Source organism: Geospiza fortis, unplaced genomic scaffold, assembly GCF_000277835.1.
Source record: "Geospiza fortis unplaced genomic scaffold, GeoFor_1.0 scaffold55, whole genome shotgun sequence".
NCBI lineage: Eukaryota > Metazoa > Chordata > Aves > Passeriformes > Thraupidae > Geospiza > Geospiza fortis.
In genome coordinates, this window is record NW_005054308.1 from 4,556,884 (window position 1) to 4,582,626 (window position 25,743).

The 25,743-nt window shown below is 48.3% G+C and overlaps 1 protein-coding gene across 1 annotated transcript in view; it reads left to right on the forward strand.

Annotated features, from left to right (window-relative positions):
* The first annotated feature begins 6,827 nt into the window (after positions 1–6,827).
* Positions 6,828–25,743, forward strand: part of MYOT (myotilin) — a 38,024-nt gene continuing 19,108 nt past the window's right edge. Inside the window, exons 1-7 of the mRNA XM_031055310.1 lie at positions 6,828–6,952; positions 17,790–17,863; positions 19,139–19,201; positions 19,721–19,862; positions 20,478–20,501; positions 21,086–21,205; positions 21,856–22,108. Of these exons, the coding sequence (XP_030911170.1) occupies positions 19,139–19,201; positions 19,721–19,862; positions 20,478–20,501; positions 21,086–21,205; positions 21,856–22,108 (602 nt within the window). The 5' untranslated portion in view covers positions 6,828–6,952; positions 17,790–17,863. The remainder of the gene's footprint in view (positions 6,953–17,789; positions 17,864–19,138; positions 19,202–19,720; positions 19,863–20,477; positions 20,502–21,085; positions 21,206–21,855; positions 22,109–25,743) is intronic.

Here is a 25,743-nt window from a genome sequence, read left to right on the forward strand (position 1 = left end):
CAACAGCCATGGGACAGTCCTCTGGACCTCAAATGGCACAGACAGTGGTGCAGTGCATCCAGTCAGGGATGTTCCTCCTCCCCCTAACGAAGCTTTAAAGCCATAAATCACAAATGAATACATGCAGGACCTGGCTGTTGGTGCCTCGTGCTCACACAGGCTCAGAGACAATCTCCCTGCAGTTCTCAGTGGAGGTAATCCATGCACTGCGGGCCCCTGGTGTTATCAAGGTATGAGAAGGAATGCATTACATAAATAAATATTCATCACAGGGAAGAGAACAGCCAAGACCAGTTTTCAGTTTTGCTTCTGCACTTAGACATGCTTTGTAGATATTTTCCTTCAGCAAATGACTCAATCCATCACAATTAAAGTAACACAATATAATCTTTCCTTTGATTTAATTGCTCCCCTTCTGCCAAATAGTCAAGTTCAAAATACATTCAAAGCAATATTTAAAATAGGAAGATTATTTTCAAAATTAGCACAAATCTCCTAATGGGTTCAGAATTACATGCTGGGAGTCTTGCAGTGCATTGGGTTTTGGTACTTAATTTAAAACGATTTCCAAGGTATGCCAGCATGAAACTGAGTTATTTCCCAGGGAGCTCTAATGGACTTGGGTATTCAAATCCCTCAGAAGATCAATCTTCTCTCCCATGTGCTGCTGCAGACTCTCCTTCCCCCATGTGCTCAGGGCAGAGCTGCTCCTCTTGGACCCAGGATGGTGCCCACAGCCCATGGGGCACCAAGCTCTGCATCCTCACCAGGCACAGCATCTCATCCTCACCATCATCTGCATCCTCACCACAGCATCTGCACCTCAGATGTTTACCCAGCTCAGGAGCAAGGCCATGGGGAAGGTCCCAGGTGAGGTCACAATGAGAGATGCACAGAAAGACACCAAGGAAAAGCTTGAGACATTGTGCACGGCTTTGGAAAAACACTCATGGAGAGGCAAGGGCCAGCTACAAAACCAGGCCACATGGCCCCAACAACTCTGCTTGGGCAGATTAGACCTGACAACTTAAAAGCTTTCACTGATAGTGCCACAAGCTTGCCCCAGGTAAAGCACATGTACAGAAATGTTTGTTAGACAGCAAACCAGAGCTGTGCTCAGAACTTTGCCACTCTCCTATGGCAACTGGGGAAGAGAGATTCAATATCACCACAATTAATGAATGCAATCTCTTCTGTCCTTTCCTCCTGGCTTTGTTTTGCTCTCCTTTCCCTTGCTGTACCTGCTGAATGCTGAATTTCGTGTCCAGGCTGTGCTGTGGAGAGCTGCCAGTGCTGGAGCTTCTTAGGCACAGAAGTGAGGAGTTGTCAGCCTGCAGGGGCAGCTGCAAACCGGGACTGCAGCTCCAGGTCAGGGACATTGAGCACCCAGACCTGGCCCTGGCGGGGGAGCTGGCACAGCAGCTCATCCCAGCCTGCAGCTCCACCAGGCTGCCTCCTGCCCCAGCCCTGAGGGCGCCTGCTCTGTGCCCACCTGGGCAGCAAGGAGCTCTGTCCCGCCCAGCAGAAAACAAACCTTGTGTTTCTTTGTCGGGCTGCAAATCGCTCAGACCACCAGTGAGGCACCCACAAGGGGAAGGGGGATTACAGGTAAAAAATTACAGTCTCCAGCTGCCCATGAAGATGCTTAGATTTATTAAAACAATAACAACAACAAAAAAACCTCCCAAAAACAAGACAAAAAAAAGAACCAAAACCAAACCAAAACAAAAAAACCCTAAAAACAAAAAAAAACCGAAAAAATCCCAAAACCCTCCCCAAAAAAACCCCAAAACCTCCCCCAAAACCCCCCCCAAAAAACAAAAAAAAACCAAAAAACCCAAAAAAAACCAAAACAAAACAAAAAAAACCAAAACAAAAACCCAAACAAAAAACTAAAAACACAAAAAACCCGCCCAAAAAAACCCAAACAAAACCCAACAAAACAAAACACCAAACAACAAAAATAAAAAACAAAACACCAAACAACAAAAACAAAAAACAAACAAAAAAACAAAAACAAAAAAAAACCAAAAAAACCCAAAAAACCAAAACAAAAACCCAAAAAACAAAAACAAAAACCCAAAAACAAAACAAAAAAACCCAAAAAACAAAAAACAAAAACACCAAAAAACCACCAAAAAACGCAAAACAAAAAATACCACAAAACAAAAAAAAACTAAACAAAAAAAACTGAAAAGAAAAACCAATTAACCAAACAAGAAACCCAAAAACAAAACAACAAGAAGAAGAAAAAAAAAAAAAACAAGCAAGCAAAAAACCCCACCTCTGCTATGAGCTGGATTTTAGATGTAAAATTCCTGTCCCATTTCAGCAGCTTGGTGACAGCCGGGGCTGCGCTGAGGAGCCCGAGCTTTGTGAGCAGCGCAGGCTGCTGGTGCCATCTGCCGTTCTGGAGCCGCAGCACATCAGGAACAGCAGCGCAAACGATTAAGACTTGACTAATTCGTGTCTGGCATAAATGAAAATCCTTCAGATGCCTGAGGGTCTCATGTGGTGATTTAGGGATAAATGAGGTTTTAGGCAAAATTTGCTTACATGGGAAATATCACAAGCAAATCCTTGCTGACACGGTCCTTGATGCTGCATGAAATTCGACACAATGCCCTTCTAGAAGCAAAGAATGGGATAGAAACAGAGACAGACACTTACTTTTAGGGTGAAATTACTTTTAGCTTTAGTTTAGCTATTTACTTTTAGCTCCTCAGCCAGGAGTTTAACTCCTGCGGCTCAAAAATTCATCAGTCCCAAGGAGAAGAGCACCAAGCTGGTTTCCTAAAAATTATGTCCTGTTTAGGACAAACAGAACCATCTCCATATATAAAACCAGGGAGAATCCCAGCCTCTGATCCAGCTCCTCCACCGAAGGCACTTGCAGAGGCTCACAATCCCCACCTGGAAAATGCTTTTCCAAAACACCCAGTTTGCACCCAGCCTGACACAGACAGCAGGTCTCAAAGGCATCAAGTGTGAGTTTCACCAGGGATATTATTTTGCTGGTCCCAATTCAGCTGCTTTGTATAAGAATCATTTTCACTGTTCTTACAGAGAGCTATTTATACTGACCATTGGGCTCTGCCTTAAGCACTTAAGCCTGCTGTCTAGCCAGAAAATAGGCTTCCCACCAACTTCCATGCCTCTCCCTGCACCTGCTGGTCCCCAAATGCTGATAAAAGGTGCTGTGCCACGCAGGAGTCAGGAGGAATATTTCTGCCAGAGCACAGGCAATGTAACTTTTAAATGTCCTTGTTTATGGCCACGAAAACCTGCAAACTTGGGGGCCAGAGGTGCTTGTGTGTCCATCAAGAGAGCTGCAGCTGTTGGTTTGGCATCCTGAGCACGCTGGGAGCTCCTGCCAGAGCTAAAAGCAGCGAGCGGAGCGCGGGTGGCGCCGCCATCCCCGCTCTGCACGTGTCCTGACCATCACTGCTCAGGCAGCCCAGGGAAAGGGCTCTGCCTTCTCTGCCCCAATAATTTAACTCTATCTCCCAAGCACCAAGGGGAAAACCCAGCTGTAGGAACCGCTGTCATGGTGGGAAATGGAAATGGAGATGGTGGTGAGTGCAGCCCTGTCTGCTTTAGCGAGTGTGTCGCTCAGGGAAAGGCCAGGATAAAAGATTCCTCTCTGGAAATACCTCAGCTGCAAAGCCTACCCCCACATCCACAGAGGAAACTCACATAAAACTCTGACATGTTTTGCAGAGCTGGATCTTGATGCAGCCTGCAGAGGACCCAGACTATAGATATCAGGGCAAGTGTCCCACCCAGGGCTGGCAAGCACCCAACAATGTTCACCCTTCCTTAAACTGCCTATAGACAAGTCTGTATAGCCCAGACTAGCACAGGCTTGAATTACAGTGGAAAATACATTAGATACATCAAAATACCTGAAATGAAACCCCAGGGAATGCTGCAGAAAGCAGCACTAACAGAGCTGTAAGAGCACGCAATAAAGCAGTGCCTCGAGGCAGCATCCAGCAATGTCTTTATTGCAGCACTCTGGGAGAACTTTAATCTGAGCCTAGCCAGTCTCCCCACTAAAATATTGTTCCTGGGATTCAGCATGTGGAGAGCAAGCAGGCACCTCTGCTAAGCTGCTTTCAGAAGTTAATACTGACAGATGACTGAGGATATCTGCCAGCAATGCCCCCTCTGTCATGTAGCAAAGTTCCAAATTGCTCATGCTCATCTGCACTCCTTTTCCACCACACTTGCCCAATATGCACCAGCATAATTTAGAAGAGTATTTGGCTAATGTGGTCAGAGATAATCTGAATTTGCAAGATGCCCATGATAAGCACCTAGGCTAAAACTACTGATCTATTTGGCTCACTGAGAACATCAGATCTTAACTGGAACAACAATGTCAGGAGAAAGGTCAAATGTGTCCCTGATGTCCAAACAGAGCCCTCACAGAAACCTGCACTGCTCCTCTGAGGCCAGAGGAACCCAAGGACAGGGCCCAGAGTACCAGCCCAAATCTGGGGTTGGAGCAGTGTGCTGGTGGAGGGGAAGGCAGCCCAGCCAGTGCTGGTCTCAGGCTTGGTTCAGATTAACCAGACTTGGCTGAGTCTACTGGTGAGTCCAGTTTCAGACAGGTTTGATGGAGTGCAACCAGCCAGACCTGGCAGAGTCTACCAGAGCTTGCCACCCACAGTGGCAAGGCAGGAGGGGAGGCTTGGGGAGACTGCCAGGACCCACTCACAGCCCCTCTGCTGCCTTGGAACATCAGCCAGGCTGTGACAATGACACCTCCATGCACTGAAACCTCCCAGAGGCTCTCCTCTCTCACAAATGGTGATGTCCACCTTGCAATCACATTCTCTGCCCTGTCCTGGAGAAGAGCCCTGGCTGTCCCCAGCAATGTCCCCACCCTCCCCAGCCCTGCAGTGGGTGCAGAAGCTGTCCTGGCACAGCCTCCCTGGCACTCCCAGCCTGTCACTGCCACAGGTAACCTGGAACTCTTTGGGAAACACCTGCTGGGACCTGCCAGCCTACCTGGAGCTCCTCTCTCCCGAAATTCCCAGCACTGCCAAGCTCCCTCCCTGTCCCCAGCTCCCTTGTGACACAAACACCAGCTTAGCTTATGCCCAGCTCCTTCACACAGCAATGGAAAGATGAGCTGGGTTTCCTGAGGACGTGAGGAGTTCCAGCCTGAACTCTGAATACAACAGTCAGAATTAATTCCATTTTTACAGTCAAAACTACCCCAGACACCAACTTGCCACTGCAGATACCCAGTCTCTCCACAGGGCACATCTCTTTCATCTCCACAGGAAGATTTTTGTTACCTGCACTCCTCATTCAGAAATCTGTCTGAAAAAAAATTAAAGAAAAGGTCTCTATTCTTCTGCCTCAGAATTTGATGTATAAATTGAAATGTCACTTCAGAGGCCCTTGACAAAGCCATTCAGGAAGGAGGGCCCCAGCATTTGTGGCCTTTGCACCTGCTGCTTTTCCATTTTGGGAAGGGTTTAAGATGGCTGGAATAGCCAGTCTCTTCCCACCACCCCTGCACTCAAAAAGCTCCAAAAGTTCATCTGGGAATCACTCCCCCAAGAGGTGAATAATAGTTTAAATTCCTCAAGCTGGATTGTCTGGTGAGGAGATCCAAGTAAATCCCATTGACTTGTGGCAGAATTTCCAGAAGAAGGGGAGAGCATCCCTACACCACAGCCCGTGCTATGGCCAGGGCCCATCTCATCCTTGAGCCCAAATGGGTTAAATACACAAAAAATGTAGCAACAGCCATTAATAACAGTGCCAGGAGAGGTGCTTTAGCCAAAAGTAACTTACACCTTTTCACACAGCTTCTGGGACTCAGTGGGAATAAAGCAGGAAGGCAACAGGAAAAGTTTGAGAGCTTGTGCTTGCAGGAAAGCAAACTACAAGTCATGTTTCAATCTGGGGAACCCCACAAAAGGTAAATAATTATTCAGTACCTCACATGCTGGGCAGGGCTCTGCAAAGCAGCTGGGTTATTTCCATGGGCACAGAGCTGCTGAAGGCTGGCCAAGCCAAGCCTGAGCAGGATAACCCAGCCATGGAAGGGCACTGCTGAGGGGGCAGACAGGAACCAGTTTGTTTATAGACACTGAGCAATGGCAGCTTTGTTTGGGGATCCTGCCCTTTGTGCACCACACAAAGCAATTCCTCCAAGGGTTTGGGGCACAGGAACGCCCTAGAGCTGCTGCAGTGACACTGAGGGACTCAACCCCCCTCCAGAGATAACCTCCCTCCCTCCCTAGGACTCCTCAGTGCACCTGGTGTGGAATGCAGGTGTACAGTGGCCCTGCTGCTCTGCCACCATCACCACATCCCCTCAGCTCCTACAGCTTCACACCCCAGCTCTGCAGGCTGCCACACCAGGCTGCTCCAGCCAGCCACACACCTGCTGGCTCCACCAAGACACCTCCCTGCATTCCTCAGCATCTGGGAAGAAGCTCAGGTTTTCTTTCCTATTCCCAAGTGAATAGGAAATTCTTGACATTCCAGATCTGTATAAGAGAGTCCTGCTTCTAATGAAGTTTTTCTGCACTTCTCTTTCAATGTGGAGAGCAACAATCGACCTGAGCTGGCACCTTTCCAGCACTCAGGGCTATTAGCATTTCAAATTATAGGCAATTATGGATCTGGCCATCTTTGTATCTCACAACACTGGACCTGTTTTGTTCCAGCTAATGGTGCCACCCTGTTGACTTTCAAGCAGGCTGGAGGGAATAAATTGCTGCAGTTTATTCCCATACAGCTGACATTCCCGCCATGCCATCACTCACAAGCAGGGATCTGAACATTAGAAATGTAACCCACCACCCCAGACAGCCTCCAGACCTCAGAGGGAGCTGCTGGAGAGGAGACTTTCCACTTCAAGACTCAGCACTGACACAAACTGCTGGCAGCAAGAGCCCCAAACCCAAACTGATGGCTTACAGAGGTAAGTAGCACTTTCATTCTAGCATACTAACCATGTTCTCAGGATGTTTGATGCTTTTCAGAGGTGGGGAACAGAGGCAGGGATATGATTTTCCTTTTCAGGGAGCAGCATTCCCCTTGCTGGCCCACCAAGCTCTGCTCTTACCTTTGGGCTCATCAAGGGTGCTGATTTGAGGATCCTGGCAAGCCAGGAGCTCCAAACCCACAGCACCCTTGGCTCAGCCCTGCTGCCTGCATCAGCCCCTCTCAGCCTGGCACCCAGGATATTGTGCTTTCAGAGCAGGAGAGGACTCCACTGCCCACCAGGGCACTCCAGCTCCTCAGCAGGGACACAAGGGGTGAAGCCACAACGAGCTCTGCTCCCCCTGAATGTCTCATTTCATTCTTGGGGTACTCTGCAAGCAGGCAATCCACCAGTGCTCCATTTAGTGTCCTGAGAGCAGTGAAATGGTCCCCAGGACCCTCAGCTGTGATGTGGGCTGGGCTGTGCAGCAGAGCACCCACAGGGCTCCACAGCCTGGTGCTAAACGTGGCTCATGGGCAGGGAACGAGAAAAGAGGTAGAGGGGCTACAGGGAAGAAAGTGGCCAGAAATTATAATAGAGCTTCTCAGTGGTGTGTTTTCAGAGCACTGAGAGCTGTAGGTAAGGCAGGTAACCAGAACCACAGCAGTGGGGTTTGGATTTAGCCTTTCACCCTGTGCTCCACCCTGCAGCGGCTCAGGCTGCTCTGATTCTCTGCAGTGCATCATTTACAGCCACAGAAGCTCACTGCCCAGCCCTGTGCCACCAGAACCCATCAGTGGCTGCTCCTGTGCCGCAGCCAGGGAGGAGGCACAGCCTGTCTGTGCCCCTGCAGCAGGGCAGCAGCAGAGGGTGAGCTCAGGCCATGGGCAGGGCAGGAGCCACAGCCCAGCCCCAGGGCACCAAAAACACCTGGCCCAGGTCTGTGTGTTGTCATCTCATTGCAGGGGTTCCATGCTGCTGTCTCCTATCACAAAAATTCCAAACCTTCTTGGTGTTTCTCGTGGGCAACTCCTCAGAGCACTGACTCTTTCTTCTTCACAAAGCAGCCAACTGACTCCAGTTCACCTCTCAACCAGCCATCCCACTCTTTTATAGCATCTTTGTCTCATTGCTTACAGCTGTGGCCTGGTAAAGTCAGGCCTGCTCCTAATCTTTGGTAATTGGCCCAGCTGCAGCTCCTTAGGGGTAAGATTACTTTCTACACTATCTTTATTTTCTTATATTCTATCCCACTACATCTGCAGGCTTAATCCAGAGGGTTGTGACAATGGCCAAGTGTGGATGGGAGTGTGGAGCCTCTCAGCTCCAAAGGAGCTGCTGGGTCAAGGATTTCCTCAGCAGATTGGGGTGTGAGGCAAACTTTGCCCCTTGAAATGAACTTAATTCCCTTTGTTTTCTAAGTGTCTTCCTTTTCATGTTTTTCTTTTTGGTTGCATTAATTCGTAGGTTTGGGGTATCCAAGAACTTTGTCCCTAACACTGTTATCTCCTAGAGAAATTCATCATTGTTGTTGCAAAAGGCACCAAGAAAACTGAGTGGTGTGTCCTCAGTGCCTGAGAGAGGAACTTTGTCCATTTCCCACAAACACAAGTAACAAGAACTGTAACTCTCCTCTACCTCTGCTGCTAATTTAACCTTCTAACCTAATTTAATATTTTAAACTCCTTTACTGACCAGCTCTCTAAGCAGAAGCAAACTCCTCATTTTTAGCAGGGAGGGCAGGCAGACACAAAGCTCTCCTGCGCCTCACATGCTTTTTATTGGCATTTCCTAATTTCCAAAGGTTACACAGGGCAGGAGACAGCCCCTTGCTGGGTGCCAGGCCTGCAGCACAAGCTGGAGCTCAAGGCCACCCTGACATGGCTGCACTTGTGACAACTTTCCAACGCAGCTGGGTACACATTAAATCAGGCATTTTTTGGTTTTGAGAGACTTTCCAACAATTAAGCAATATCAATTGCTTGTGGGCCACTGAGATGAAGTTTGGCACATATGCTGCCTCTGCCACTCTCCAGAAGACAGGAAATTAAAGCCCTTCTGTATTTTTAGGGGTTTTCTACCCAGAAAGTTTGTGTTAGCTGCCAAAAAGAAGGTAATCCAAGCACACACTGAGATCATTGCCTAGATGTGCTCTTGGCAATTAGCATGATGTCTAGCACATCAACTTTTCACTGTAGAACACCTTCTCACAAGAGGGGAACACAGGGAATGTGACCAGGAAACCTTTTCACCAGTGGCAAACACAAACAGGTGAAGCATAGTAGCAATGCAATAATTACAGGGTGAGAGAAACAGGTAATAAATGCCTCACTTTTCTAAAGAAAAGGCATTAAAATCTGAGAGTTTAGGCACAGCATGTCTATGGTTACAAATTTACAGCTCTGATTTATAATGAGCCAAGTGCAGGCTAAAATCAGGCCTGGCTGCTGGTGGCCTTTGGGTGGAAATGCACAGATTTGCTGGAGCAAAGCACTCGGGTTGCTCACAGCCCCAGAGTTTTGTATGACACCAGCTGCTTCCATATCAAATGCTGTCCCTGGAGTTAAAATTAGCCTGATCCTATTTCTGGGGCGGGTTTGGCTGTGCAGACACTGCCCATGGGCTGCTGGCTGTGAGCAGTCACTGCCTGGCACCAGCTGGGCACGGGGGTCTGTGGGAGCCCAGATCCCACAGAATTCACTGAAACCAACCTTTCCTCCTCCTTGGGCACGTGGCACTGTCACAGGAGGTGTTTGGGAGAGCTTGGATGGCACAGTCTTGATGCCTGCTGGGCACAGATAATAACCATTAGAACTCATTTTTCATTCAAGAAACATCTGTGCAAGTTATTTAATTTTATGCAATCCTTTCTGCCAGATCAATTTTCTGTGAAATGGCTTGGGGTTTGTAAAGTTATTTCCCTATAAAGGCTGCCTTTGACTGTACAGTGACAGGTTAATTTAGGCAATTTGAACAATGATGGTTTGGGGAATTGGCACCTTTAACTGCTTCACAGTCTGCACCTTAGCTCTACATAGGGGCTTTCAAACTACAGTGCTTGGCAATATCCTGATTATTTACACTTTTTAAAGGCACAGTTTATGTTCTGTGCAAAAGCTTCCAGACAGGAATAGTTTTCTTTACCCCACTTTACTGTGCAAGAGGTCGGTGCCTGCTCTGAGTTTTGTGGTGATGCTGCAGCACATGCAGCAGGCTGTTCTTCCTGACTTGCTTATATGGTGCATTCTGGCTCCCAGCAGTTTTGGATAATTACCACAAGCCCTGCTGCTGAATCAGAGCTCTTGGTGTAAACTCAAATTCTCTTTTAGATGCTGAAGCTGCCCCAGCTCCTCTGGTGAAGAAATCAGGGGTAGAACCTGAGAACAAGCATTTAAGAGACCCCAGCTCTGCCCCACTGCACAGCAGCCCTCCAGCCTCTGCAAGGCCCATGCAGAGGAAAGAATTATGGCAAATGCCCTCCTTGTGTTGGCATCACTGCACCCCCTGCTCCCCCTCACTCCACAGCACCCAGAGCCTGCTCCAGCACCATTTGAGAAGTGATTGAGGTTACTCTGCTGCTCATGTGGCAGCACAGGGAAGAGCTGTGCCCCAGCTTGGGCAGGAGCTGGCCAGAGACCCCAACCCCATGCTCTCCTCCCACTGCCCAGCCCACAGCACTGCACACGTGGCATGGAGGGAGCCAGGTTACACATCCCTGATGCCCAGCGGCTGCTCCTGTGGCTCACAGGCCCTGCACAAACCCCCCGGCTCCTGGGGGAACCCCAACACTGCTGTGTGCCTCCAGGAGGGCATCTCTGGCCAGAACCCTGCACCACCACCACGGGGACATGGCAGCCCAGACAGACAATTCTCTGACCAGTGGGCTAAAAACATCTCCTGGAGTGTCAGGGAAACCAGAAACCAGAGAGCTTTAAATAGCACTCCTCCCAGCACCTGGGCTCCCAGGGGTTCTGGGCTCCTGGCTAACTGTGCTGGTGCACATCTCACCCCCTGGCTCTGCTCTGCTCTGGAAGGGCTGGCACTGCCTGTCCCAGGGGGAGCAGGGCTGATGGAGCTGAGCTGGGACAGGGTCTCTGGGCCAGGATTCACTGAGGGCACAGCTGGGAGGTGATGAAGGGCTCTGTTCACAGGTCCCCTGCCTGGGCCATCGGCTGGGAGCAGCTGCCATGGAGCAGCACTGTCACTCCCTGCCCTCACTGCAGCCTCCTGCAGCAGCAGCACGAGAAGCTCAGGAGCCTGACGTGCCCTGGGACAGCAGAGCTGACATCTCAGCAGGCTCAGGAGCTTTGCTTCATCTCTGGATCTGCCAGCTTTGATGATTTCAGGTTTACAGGCAGCAGCATCAGAGCACCAGTCAGTAACCACTCGAGGGACACCTGTGTGACAGGAGATGACAGGAGCTACAGCAGGCACGTGCTGCTTTGCATAGCACTTGGGAGAAAAATGTTATGCAGGCTCTGCAAAAGCTACCCCACATTCCTATTTGCATCTGAGTGCAACAGAGCTGCTGCTGTCACTCTGGAGACATCCCGTTTGAATGTGTTCCCATCTGAGGACACACTTTCCTTTTATTCCCATGCAAATGAAATCAGCTAAGTAAAATCATGATGTTTGGGGACAAAAAGGGCTTTTTCTCCATTTTGGTAATTACTACTGTAGCAAAGACATCCTGTGCTACAGGATGCTGTAGCAGTTGCAATTCCTGCAGTGTTGTTCACAAAAATTCCTTCCTCCTGAAGGAGGGACATGCAACAGGTGTGCTCTGGGGCCAGTGGAGATCAGAACTCGCTGAGGAAAATGCAAACGTAAGGGTAGAGCCAGGGCAGCAGAGTCATCCCTGGGGCTCTGGATAGCAAAGCCATGAGTCACAGTTACTGCACTGGTCACACAATTCCCATCTCCTCAGCCTGCTGGAATGAGAGCCACCTCCTTGGAAGGTGTGCCCCACACGGAGCTTGGGCAGGACAGGCTCCTCGCCCTCCTCTCTGGCCCTGTCAACCTGATCGTGCCTCTGACGTGCAGCAGGGCGTCCCTGGGCCGTGGGGGGGAGGTCAGCTCGCTCTCTGCCTGAGCAGTGCACGGCACAACTTCTACCTTCAATGTAAAACACTGAGAGCTTTTGTATTATGGCTGAGGCTCTATAGCAAATGCAGGGCAACCCCAGCAAAGGGGAGAAAGATGAGGTGGACTCCATTGACATCAGAAGGCTAATTAATTACTTCATTATACTATATTATTCTATACTGTATTACACTACATCTAAAATGAATCTGCACAAGCACTGAACTCCCCTCAACTGCCCAGAATCTCATGACTGTCAGTCCCAACACACACACGTGGATCCAACTGGTCAGTGAATCAAAACACTCACACCAGAACCCAATCACCAATTCCCTTCAGGTAAACAATCTCCCACAATGCATTCCACTTGTGCACAAACACAGGCACAGCAAATGAGATAAGAATTGGGTTTTTTTTCTCTGAGGTTCCTCGCTGAGATTCACAGAAAATATCCCTGGGAAGTTGTGCCTTGCTTTTCTCAGTGAAGAGAAAGGTGGCCACAAGGCTGTGCTGCATCAGCATCCTGTGGGAATGGGAACGACAGCCTGCAGCAGTGTGCAGGGACAGGCAGGGCTGGGATGGGATCGATGCCCTCCCCAGCACAGGAAGGCTGTACAGCAGCTGGAGCCCATGGATGCTCCCAGCACGGAGGGGAGGGACGGGCTGGATGCTCAGAGCTGTGCCCAGCCCAGCCCTGCCCCAGGGCACCCACTCAGCCTTAACTCTGAGTTCTTAGGGAGCAGGAATCCTGGAGACTGAGACACTGTGCGTGTTCCCTCACAGCTTTCAGGAAAGAATTCCATCTAGCTTTGTTACAGCATCCTAACTGCAGAGACAGCATTCGCAGGTTCTTGAAACAACATTCTTTCCATGGCACATAGGATTCACATAAGGGACCCTCAACTTCCACAAACACCACCTCTGGGGTGTGCCTGTGCCATGGGAATGCCAAAGATACAGCACAGGCACAGATGCCCAGAGACTCCCCAAGTGCTGTTGCCTGCATTCACACCTGCACATCCTCTGCAGGTCACAGCCATGGGCACAGAGCCTTCACCCCAGGGCCTGCAGCTTCACATGTCAGACAGTCTGGGCTCAAAATCCTCCTACATCTCTGTAATGCTGTGGCATGCAATGAAGTGGGGCAGGGCTGGGGTTTTTTTACAGGGAAGAAAGGAAGGAAATTAGCAGGATTTCTGTTTGACACGAATATACTTTAACAAGTATGGAGCCTCATGACTTCAAGTGGAAGCTTAGCATCTCTTAAAATAAGCTCGAGGCGTCTTTTAATGTCGGTGCTTAAAAGGGGATTTAGTCACTTGGTTCTAGGAACTGCAGTTTGACTCAAGTGTCCAATATCTGTCGGCAGTTCAGCTGTTAGCCAAATAAGGGGAGGGAAAGCCAGGATTTTCCAGCCCTGAGAAACAGCTGTGCTCAGAAGAGGCATGCAGCACGAGGGATAAAATTAATTGCCCCTCAGCCCTGGTGTGTGAGCCTGTCCCAGCCTCTGGATGAGGCGCTGGTGTGTGAGCCCTCCCAGCCTGTCCCTCTCGCTAGGCGGCCCCCGAGCCCTGCCAGGGACCCTGCTCTGCCCCAGGGACCTCCAGGCAACCAAAAGGAGATCTGGATGGGCAGATATTCAGATCCCATCTCTTCACACTGCGCTTGGAATGGGACATGTGCCTGTGAGCACAAACACCCTGAGTATGTGCACACCTGCACCCACATGCAATACAACATCACACGAGCCACACACTGGGTGTGTTTGTTCACCATCTCATTGGGGATCTGCCTTAACCAGTTCCAAAATTAAGCTTTCCACTCTGCTCTTTCCTATATTGAACTTATTGTTCAAATGCCATTACATTCTGAGAGCTGATGCTCTTTTCTTTGCATCACTTGCTCTGTAAAATGGACAAACCCAGCTTAAACTTAGCAGTGGCTTTGAAGCATGAAGCACAGGACACTCATTCCTCCTGCCACGCTGGTCTCTGTGCTTTACAGTCCTTGCTAATTCCAGAGGGAGCCTGTCCTTGAAAGCCAGCACACCTTTCTGCCCTTCCCAAACGTCTATGGAAATGTCCACAGGAGTGCCAGGCATAATTTTGAGATGCAAATCTCCAGCCTGCTTCATGGGAGGCATTAAAAGCTGAATTCACAGAAAACGAGCCTCTGAAATTGTGCTCTTCAGTGCTAACTGTTCTGAAAATATGCCAAAAATAAAAGAGGTCTTTGAGACAGACTCAGCTGCATTTCTACAATTTAGAAAGACTCTCAGCAAGCTTCACATCCAACCAGGATTCTGCAGTTTCTGTGAATACCTTATCAATGGCTACAATAACCTCTTTCAGCTATTTGATTATTTCAGCTATTTTATTATAGAATATCCCAGCTGACACAAACCTGCCCCACTCCCCACCTGAAGAGCAGTGATTTTGAGAAATTGTGCCACAAATCACAACAGTCTCTGCAGTCCAACTGATCTTCTCAGGATTCTTGGAGCGTAGGAAGAGAAGCAAATAAAATCACTCTTTTCTCACTTCCTACTGAAGTCTCATTATTCACACCCCAGGAGCAACAGAGAAGCCACTTCATAATCACACATTCACACCACTGAGGAACTCACAACTAGAGAGCTCACTACTAAGTGGTGACAATTTCCCTGTTTAGCCATATGGCACAGAAGAAATACAGCTCCAGACAGAGCTTTCTGCAGCCCACTGCCACTGGGACAGCCTCGTTCTTTGCAGACCTATTCATATCTCTGTTAAGCCCTAGAGTAGTGCCACGAGATACCCAAGTGTCTGGCACACCCTCCCAAAGCTTGAACACCTCTGTGAAAATGAGTAGCACCATCAGGTACGTGCAGATGGTTTGGAAAATGCATCATTTCCAAAGTGATTGGAAGCTGTTATCCTGTGTATCTATTCAAGGCTGCTTTTTAAATAAAAGACATCAGCGTGATGGTTGCAGTCTAGCTCTGTCTCACTCCTAAGTGTAAATTTTAAATGTACTCCTCCCCTCTCCACACACTCTTTGCAATGCAGTGTATTTCAGATCCAGCAGATGCTCGTCTTGTTCCTAAAACAGACTTAATGTGTTTTCCATGATCTAAACACCTGGCCAAAGGGCTCTGTGCAGATTTAATACTTTCCTAGCCCCGTGTTAAATTTGTCCCAGTGTTGCCTATAGCATAATTCTGCAGCCATGTCAGCTATTCAGGTAATGCCAGAGTGTCGTCGTCACGGTTTGTGTCAGCAGCATGATCTGGATGTACCTTGTAATCATCCTGGTGTTGGGTTGCAAAGGTCCTTGGACTCTTCATTTGGCTGAGTCTAATTCTGTCCCCTTCACAAAGATCTAGAGTTACACTAAGTAAAGGTTGACATTTACATGAGATACCAGGACTGCTAGAATGACTCACCAAGGTAAAACCTTGGCTAGATATTCTTTCAAGGGCGTAAATTGTAGGGTGATGACTCTTCACAGACTTGTAACATCACAGAATGGTTTGGGTTGGAGAGGGTTTTAAAGACCATCTCAACTCCCTTGCCATGGGCAGGGACACCTTCCACTATCCCAGGTTGCTCCAAGCTTCATCCAGCCTGGTCTTGGACACTTCCAGGGATGGGGTGGCCAAATTTTCTCTGGGAAGCCTGTGGCAGGACCTCACCATCCTCACAGGGAGCAAGGTCTGCTAATGTGGTGTAGAAAACCTCTCTGCTTAGCAAGGCAAACACAGGCAGAGGGGCAGGTCACACACCGAGCTCCTCAGGATGTGGGATCAGGAGCTCAGAAGTCTGAGAACTGACAGCTACAGAAGCCTGGAGCATCACTCATAAGAAAAGGAGATGTGCCAGAGAGAAAACAGATACCTCAGAGTGACCTTCCAGTGTTTTCTTGGAAGCTGGATGACCTCCTCTCATTTGTACTGCTGAGCTGGAGAGCCACACACACAGGACAGCTTTGGCCTCCTACAGAAGCCCACTATTTCAACCACGTGGAACCAATTAGCAGTGGCAGAGCTTGTCAGCATTGCAGCCAGTGCCCAAATGCTCTCAGGACATTTACTCTCCCAAATACACTCTGCCCTTTAAAGCAGCACCAGCCATCATGCTCAGCAGGCTTGAAAGTCTCCTGGTTTGCTAAATATCCTCAGCCCTTAGGTCATGTGGGCTCAATCACAACCAGGGAATTCAGACTAAAGCAGTGGCTGTCCCAGCACTGAAGCTCATAAGCCTTTTATCTGTTCCCATGAACTCTCCTTTACCTAAATGTAATATCAACAGTGAGAGCATCCAACACACTCATGGGAAGCAAACTGTGAGACAGAGGGACCACACAAGAGGAGGTGAGAACAGAGCATCCAACGTGAGCCATGCGTGTGAAGGATGAGCTTGTCTACAAACAGAGGTGCTGCCAGCAACGTGGATTTCAAGGATGGCTTCTGCTTTTTATTACACACCTGCAGCAGCCAAGAACAAGCAGAATTCCCAGTGATGGGGTCTTCACTCAGCTGAACTGACAGGATCTGCCCTGATGAGAGGTTAGCCCAGTTTTTCTCAAGCTCTGGCAGCTGCAGCAGCCCACAGAGAGCTGCCTGTATTTACTGTGGGAACACTGGCTGCCTGGTGTGTCACAGGGCATCAGGCCAGGCACACTTGCAGCCCTGACAGCCACCATCCCTTGGCCATGGTCTCTGCCACGTCAGGAGGTCTTAGCAGCAGTGATCACATCGAGGAACTGATGCCACGCAACCCAGGAGCTGTCTTGAGCACAAACTCACGAGCTGCTGCTATTCCTGCTTAGTGCTAAAGTTCAGTGCCTCTTTCATCATACTGGAAACGTGTCAGGAGCTGCTCTTATCCAGTTCAGTAGAGCAGCCTGTCTCCAAGACCTTGCTCCTCACCCCAAGCAGTGTGTGCAATGCCTCCTGCAGCCCCTCCCTGTGCTCTGGTCCCACACCACAGATGGCCAAGTCCCCTCTGACAGGGGAACCTCTGTGCCCTCTGCTTCGGTGCATGTTTTGTGTGAGCCCAGGCTGATCATGGACTTGGAAACAGAGTGGAACATGAAGAGTGATGGCAGTTCTGAGTATAATAAAGACTTTTGTTGTGCAGAAAAGGAAGGGGCAATGATCCTCCAATGCAGTTTTGTTAATGGTGTCTCAGGTACATGGGACACTCTTTAAAGCAGATATATCAGTCCAGGAACTCCTTTCACAATCTGAACATGTCTGATTTTTCATCACCCTTTTTCTTTGGAGGCAAAATAGAAAAAGCCCAAGTCAACCATTATTCCAGGTCCTGAAAACTGACTATACCAACTGCTACCTGATAGACTGGAAGGCAGCACCACAGGAATCTGTGGTGGAGTCCAGCCAGGATTGGTTTGCAGTGGGAACCCAGGGCAACTCAAAAACATTCCCAGGCCCTGCTCTCACATCCAAAGGTTTGGGATTATCCAGCAGCCCTTGCATCACAACTCAGCTCTGTTGATGGCCTTATGCTATATTTTTGGACAGGAGCCATCCATGTAACTTGGGTCTGTTACAGAGGTCTGTACCAATAATCTTGTTGAAGTGTCTCCGTGTTCTGGAGGTGATCTGAGCCTACTCTCAAATACTCAGGACACTTCCATTTCCTCTGTGTGACCCCAACCAGCCTAGTTCAGTTCACAAAGCAGGCATTGCTGTGTTGTAAGGAAAAGGAGATAGGTCTAAACACACACTGCTTTCTGTTTGTCTCTGCAGGTTCTCAGGGTAAATCCGAAGGCTAAGCCTCCTCGCAAGTCTCAGCATCCTGTCGGGGCCAGAGGAATGTCACAGTAAGTGATCCAAATATTATTGGATCAAGTATTCGCAGCCTCCTAAACCTCTGTCTCCATCCTGCCCAGGTTTTTTTCCCCACACACTAGGTAAAAGCAGAGAGCCACCAGTGTTTTTCTGTCCATTGGTTCCTCAGGCAGTGCAGTCTCCCACAACCATGCAGTTGACCAGAGTTACACCACTTTAACTCAGCCTTATCTACTCACACTCAAAGAGCAGCTTACACATGTTTTAAATTATTATTTACAGCATCCTAGAAATATTTTGCAAGGATCAGCTCAGGCTCATCAGCCAGAGTCTAAGAGGCAAAGGTCAGCATTAATACCAAGGTCTGGCCCCTAAGATCTGGAAAATGGCTCTCTGACCTGGAACATTTCCTAGCCAGAATTGCCAGGAACTGATGGAGCAGGTGACAGGGCTGGAAATGCCCAAGGGGCTGCAACAGTTACACTTCAAAGATTCACTTCAGAACAGAGAGCTGGCTTAGAGCACAAATGTGGCCAAGAGCTGGGGAAGTCAGAGCACCTAGAGACAGATTCACATCTTCACCCAGGCTGGGAGGGAAGGAGATGACAACATGGGTTATTTCAAAGATAAGGTTGTAAAAAAAGGCCATGTCACAGCAAAACAAACCCAAGCACTTCAGTTTTACATTTGTATGCAAGACACATGGTTCCAAAGCTAAATGAGACAGAGATGAGTGCGCATCAACACCACCATGGAACAAGGACATGTCTGGCACTGCAAATATTTAATTATCTCAAAACTGCCTTTCTTGCTAATCAGAGGCCTTACTGGAACTTCTGTGGCAGCTGAGCTTTAACAGAGGATGTCAGGACACAGTAGAAAAATCCTGCTCATTTCTCTATGTTCAGCCTCACTGTAGCAAACACAGACACGACCCAAGCCAGGGAGTGCCAGACCTGGGACCAGCTAAACCAGGCCAGGCTCACTGTAGAAGGAGAGGCAGCAGCCCTGATCTTTACACAGAGGCTGCAAGATGTGGGCAATTAATTGGTTAAAGCTCTCAGCAGCATTTACTGGTCATCAGCTCCTCTTCCCACTCTCTTGGTGTCTGCAGGCCTGGGAGCTGTTTCCTCCTGAAGCCTCTCAGTGGAGGAGACTCTCCATGGGATATTTCCTAGCCCAGAACATGAACAGCAGATAAAACACCCTGAATCTTCTTCTCCTTCACAGGAAAGTGCCAGCAACACAGCCAGGTTTCTGCATGTGAAAAATTCAATCTATAAAAGTCTCTTTTCTTTGCCATCTAGATGCAGAGTCCCTCACTGAGCCTGTCTGGGTCTGCCTATGGAACCACGCCTGTGTTTACAAAGGTAAAAAGCACAAGAACAACACAGCCTGTCCTGCAACTCCCAGCATTAGATTTTGCATTTTCTTGTTCCATCAGAAGGCATTTCTAGGCTGGAATATTGGGTCATTTACAATTCAAAAAAGCTAGCATACTTTCTCAGTGATGCTATCAAACTAACATCTTAATTGGTAAACGATTCAGACAGAGCCACTTACAGGAATTAATCTCATTTACTTCCTGCAAAGGAGGCTGAAGTGGAAACCTCACATTGTAACCACCCTTATTATGTTGCATCCAACGGAATATTTATTTAAATGAACAAGCAAGGCTTTAATGAGTGTTGGGGAAAAAAATTTCCACTCACAACTCACTGCAAATACATTTAGAAATCAGATTACTGTTGTAAGCAAAATGAAAATACAGGTGGGACCATCTTCCTCCCTGAAGCGTGTATCATGTCCTAATAAATGCCTCAGCGAGGAAATACATATATGGAGAAATACTTATATCAGGCATTTAACACAAATCTTTTCTCCTCCAGGGTCTGCAAAACATAAGAGCCAGCAAGGGTCAGTTGGTGGTGTTTGAGTGCCGTGTTCACTCCACTCCCCCACTGCAGGTTCACTGGTACAGGGAGTACGACCAGATCCTGGATTCTGCTGATTTCCGAACCCTGAGGAAAAGTAGGTGCTGCTGCAGCTCTTGGTGCACAGATATTGTACTGGGACAGGGGCAGGACAGGAATGAGAGCTGCTATAAAACCCAGGAGATGTTCATAGGAGCAGAGTTTACAGTATCAGATGACCCCAAGTCACAGGCTGCTGCACAGCCTGCACTTCCCCTGGCGCTGCCGGAGTGGGTCAGGCACAGCAGGGGCAGATTCCAGGCTGTTAGTTATTAATGACAGCCCTGCTGAGCCATGGAGGCATTGCTGCCATGTCCTAGAACCGCTGGTGAACTCGGGGGGAAAAATCATAACCTCATTTCCAACCATTTCTTATACTCCCAGGCACGAGGTCAGAGCTCCAGAGGGCCAAACCCACAGCAACCAGCTCCAAATTCAGTAGAGATTTTTGTGTATCACCTCAGTGGAGAGGTGTCTGTACCAGCAGGTTCCCCAGCCACACCTGAGCTTTCCTTACCCACGTGCCATTCCTCGTGATGGACAGAAAAGAGAGCGTTCCCTTGTAACCAGGGTGACAGCTGAGGGGGGGAAGGGAGTGAGGGATGAAGGGTTTGGGGTTTTTTCCGTTCTGACATTATAATAATTTAAGTTCTTTCTCTCTTATCTTGAGCAGAGACCTGTTCATCAGCAGTTCCTGGTAAGTACACTGTGCAGTATTTTTTGTTAAATTCCTCATTACACTCAGTATTTCCCACCTCATCCAAAATAAAACAACAATGTCCAAAGGTAGCCAGAAAACAGCAGTCAGTCAGGCCAAGATCTTTCAAGTTCTTAATTTTGCTTCAAGCACACAAAAAGCCCTGATTTTTTTCCACAACACTTGGAGAAAGGTACCAATCCTTTTACATTCAGCCAATGAAGAGTACCCTGTGCTAAGAGAAAGCATAGCTACCGTTCTGACCTATAATATTTTAAATTTGTGCGAGAAAAGACAGAATTTAGAAAAAAAGAAAAAACAAAACACAAAAAAAACCAAAAACAACTAAACAAACAAAACACCCACCATAAAAATGTGCTTTGTTTCATTAACATCACAGGAGGAGTCTTCTTTAATCTTTCTCCTTCTAAACCCCTTCACTTCCCATGCCCTCTACATCACTTTTTTTGCACTTTATTAGTGCCAATCCCCACCACTAAGTAAAGAGTCCTGTAAGGAGCAGCTCCTACAGGTTAACATTTGCCTCTTGTGCTACAACATCATGCCTGAATCTCTTATTTCAGAGGAAGTCTGCACCCTGGTTATTACAGAAGCTTTCCCAGAAGACTCTGGAATATTTAAATGTGTTGCTGAAAATGAATTTGGGTCTGCGGCATCCAGTGCTCATCTCTCTGTTTCCCCAGGTAAGCACATGGATTTCTGTGTTGAGCAACTAAGCACAAAAGAATTTGCTGCTGCTCAACATCAGGCAGAATCACAGATATTTGCCAAGCAGAAGCCAGACCCAAACAATTCTGTAGGCTCAAGAGAATAGAAACGCCCAAAAAAATGCATTCTGCTTGGGTACCTCTCAGAGCTGGATGCAGGTTGTTCTGTGTTTGTGCTTTTGGTTCCTCTCCTTCCTGGCTCAAGGATGACAAGGTGGAGCGGCTGTTCCCTCTCTCAGAGGGGTCTCATCCCTGAGCTTCATCCCTCCAGGGATTCCAGCTTGGCCCAACACATTGGCTGTGTCTATATACCTTGTTTATGGTTTTTATGGCTCCACCTGAGCTGTTTGGTTCATGCTGGAAGCCATTTGCAACCAGAACAGCCCCTGGCATGTGCCCAGAGCTCCCCAGCCCTGCCAGAGCCAGGTTTGGCTCGTGCAGGTTTCAGTCAGTGCAGAGCACAATGAGCCTCATCCTGCTGCTCGGACATTCCAGCTTCCCATCCCATTGCTGCACTGGTGAGCCACCACTGCTCCTACCTGACCTGGGGACAATTCTACCTCCACTGCACTGGTGAGCCACCTCTGCACTGCTCCTACCTGACCTGGGGACAATTCTACTTCCAGGAGCCAAAGAGCTGGACAGCTTTGGAGGTGCTGCCCCCAGGCCAGCTGTGCAGGTCACCATGAAGAGGTCCAGCTTCCCCAGGAGCAGCCAGGCAGGAGCCAAGGAGCGTGGGGCAGCTGCTCTGCCCTCCTACAGCCCAGAGAGCCCCGGGCTGGGCCCTGCAGCCTCCAGCTTGGGCCAGAAGGGCTCCAAGAGCCAGGCTGAGGAGTTCCATGGGGCTTACGAGAATTCGCCTCGGGCTTCACCTCTGAGGTAAGACAGAGAGAAATTCACACTCCTGGGCCAGCTTTGTACACCACTTGGGGCATGAACTGCCCAGGGATGCCAGCTGCTCACCGCAGTGCCCCTGAGCCTGACAGCCTGAGCTGTTTGCCTGGTGACAATGACAATGTGCAGCACCAGCCTGGCAGCCACAGCCCAGGCTCCATTTGACCAAGGGTGTGACCCCCTAAAGCACCAGGGAAGGGCCTGGAGTTGTTTGCAGCAGTGCATGTCTGTGTCTAACCTAAAAGCATCACTCCAAATAATTGCCCTCTAGGAGACCTTTGGCTCCACAGCAGGGCATGAGGCAGAGATCACAGTACCTGGGGAATCTCAGGGTACCTCCCTTGGTGGCCTTGGCCAAGGGCATCACCTCATGTTTCTGTTTCCTGTTCTGAAAGACAGCACTAAAACTTGAGACCCTGTAAGCATGGAGCAGGCAGGACTTGCAAAGCACTCTGTGGAGGAAAAGCACTGAGCCAGTGACCCACTGCACAGAAGGAAAACTGTCCCACGCCATGGCAGGGACACTCCCCACTCAGGAGATGGAGACCTTCCCCCAGTAATTAAATATTCAATTTTATAACAATACTTGATCCAATTTCCATCCCGAATGCAGCTCTCAAGTCACTGCACACTTATTGCATTACCAGTTCTCCTGTTTGATTGCTCCAGAGAAGCAAATCAGGTTGGAATGCATAGATTGGTGACATCATCCCCATTTCTAGAGGGCTTCTCAGGGGTTTGTAGACATAATGATGGCCTGGAATGGTGACAGTTCAGCCATCCAAGCCCAGCAGAGGATTCCCTCAGTGTGTTGGGGACAGGGAGAGCTGTGTGGGGGCAGAGGTGTGCCTGCTCTCCCAGCTGAGTGCCAGCCTGCAGCTGCAGGGATCCTGTTACAGGCTGTGGAAAGGCTGTCCCTGACAGAGACCATTCCCTGGATGAGAGATTATTTTTGGATGTACTCAGCCATTTTAACTAAACCAGTTATTTTAACAATTCTCTACAGCCTCCTTCAAATTTTACCACAGGAGAGATCATATTTCAGTATAGATGTCTCCATGCAGGAGAGTTACTTTTTTGCTAAATCACTGAGTAAAAATGGTTTTGCTTCAATAACCAGCATGCAGATCATTAAGAGGAAGCTCTCAGTTTGGCTTCAAGCCCTTCTATGAAATCCAGGCTTGCTCCAGGAAAATCAGCTGGGACCCTAAGCAGACCCTAATGCACAAAGGGATTTACCATGCCACCAAAATCAGCTATGTAATAGCTTTTTAGAATGTAGGTTACATATGTGTATGTATATATATATAAATGTAAACAAAAAACATTAACTAGTCCAGACTTTGGACACATCTCAAAACACAGTGAGACACTATTACAATTTCTAGATATACCCATCTATGAGAATTTAAATACCTTTAAATCCCACAGACATACTGCCAGGTGCTTTGAAACCTCATTATGAACATGACTCAGCATTGTAAATGTTGCTGTTACCTCAAACTCAGCAATCATGGCTAATGGCTGGCTGTAAAATAACTGTCTTGTTAGTCAGATTTAGCATATAATTCCCTCATGTAGTGAATGTGGTTGCAACTGTATTACCAAAGGCAGATACCAACAAAGGCAGTGATGACAGAACAAAGCCATTACTGGGAATAGCTATAAAATGAATGAAATCCTTGTACCCATATTTTCCCAATTATTGCCTAGCAACAGGCACTCCACAAAAGCCACAAAATGCAATTCAAGACTGTCACTACCAGCTACTCCTTTCTGAGCCCTTGACACCTGCAGCTTGCAGTGTCCCCAACAGCCTTGAAGCAGAATAAAACCATTGCTGATTGCTAACTTCATTAAAGAAACTCAATCCAAGCAAAAGAGGAGGCTTCAGGCACTAATATACTGCCAGGTATTTTGGACTTCATCTTTTAAGTATCTTAATTAATAAGCAACAGATCCTTAACTCTTCTTCTAGGCATTTTTTGCTATGTCTCAAGCAGTGAGAAGAACCCACTCAGAAGCAGCAGGGCACCATTCTTAGAGAGTAAACTGAAGCAGGACAGAAAATCTGATTTCTGACACCTCGCAGTGCTGGCCACAGTGCGATCGAGTTCCTTGGCACAGGAGATGAGATTTATTCCTCTGCCTTCATCAGTTCAGCTTCCAGTTCTCTCACCTTTTTTCCTACCTTCTGGATGTCACGTTTTCCTGGTCCTTCTCTTTCACACAAGCTGTCCTGGTTGTGTTCACCCTTTTAAGTGTGTAAACTCTCCTTAAACTGATGCCTCGCAGCCGACTTCAGTGCTAAGTTGAGGTTGGTGGGAAGCCAGGGAGCCTGAGCACGGAGCCTGCCCTTTACCGCGCTCACAGCTCCAAAGCTCCCTGCTGGGCAGCGATCATAGGTACCTTTTTTCAAGTACTCGCCTCTCTCTGTGCAAACCACCTATTTTTAAATCTTTTTTCGTTTCCTTTTTTTTTTTTTTTACGTAAAAAGCAAACAACTTCTAAGACAAGTAGGGACTCATTCCCTCCCTTAATCACTTTCATGCGAGGAATTTATATAAATTAGCGCTCAATTAACACCTGCTCTGTAGTTTTCGTTCACAAATGATGTTTAGACACCAACACCGGAGGTGGATTAACCTCGAGAAGATCGCGGTGCTGACAGATGCCGGGCAAGGAAAGGAGATGGAGCAGCTGAGAGCCCGCACGCAGCGGAACTTTCGGGCTTGGGGTGGTTTTAAACAGTAGTCGATAAACTTATGCCCAAGTATAATTAAGATATTTAAACCCCTATAATGTTAATTTCAGATGTAATTAAGCATTGAAGCTGGTGATGAAAGGGATACGAATCACCTCACCTGCCAGCAGGACCTGCTGCTGTTCTGGTGAGAGCACCACAGCTGCATTTTTTAATCCATGTAAATACATATAATAACAAACACAAACAGCAAAATATTTATATTTCCCGTATTTTTATCTCTTTTTTTTTCCATAAGACTAGTCATGTTACTCAGTTTATGACTGATCAGACACATCCATGAGCGGTGCCGCCGCTCCTGACCGAGCTCCGTACCGGAGCGGGGGTCACCCGGGCTGGGGGAGCTGACCCTGGGCATGGAGGGAGAGCTCGCTCGGGTCTGCGGCTGGGGGGATTTCAGCCACCTTTAAACCTGGCTCTCGAGTGTGCGTTAAGTGCACAGCCTTAAAATCGGTACCAGAGCTCTATCACTGCAGAGGCAATTAGCTACAAATTAGTACATGAATTAAGCAAGGAATTTAGAGCCACAGAATGGTTTGGGCTGGAAAGGACCTTAGAGATGACCTTTTTTCTGCCATAGGCAGGGACACATTTCCCTGGACCAGACTATTCAGGGCCCCATCCGACCTGGCCTTGAACACCAGGGATGGGTCAGTCACAGCTTCTCTGGGCAAGAATTCCCTTGGGATAACAGTGAGATTTCGGTACGTTCAAGCATATTGTGGCAGTCCTTGCTGCTGCTCCCTGGCGGTGCTAAGGGCAGAACAGCTGCTTTTCTGTTCTAAAGGCGGCCACTTCTGCGATTCTGTCCCTTCTGCTGAGCCAGGCACCCTCCCGGCAGCGCTGAGCCGCGGCC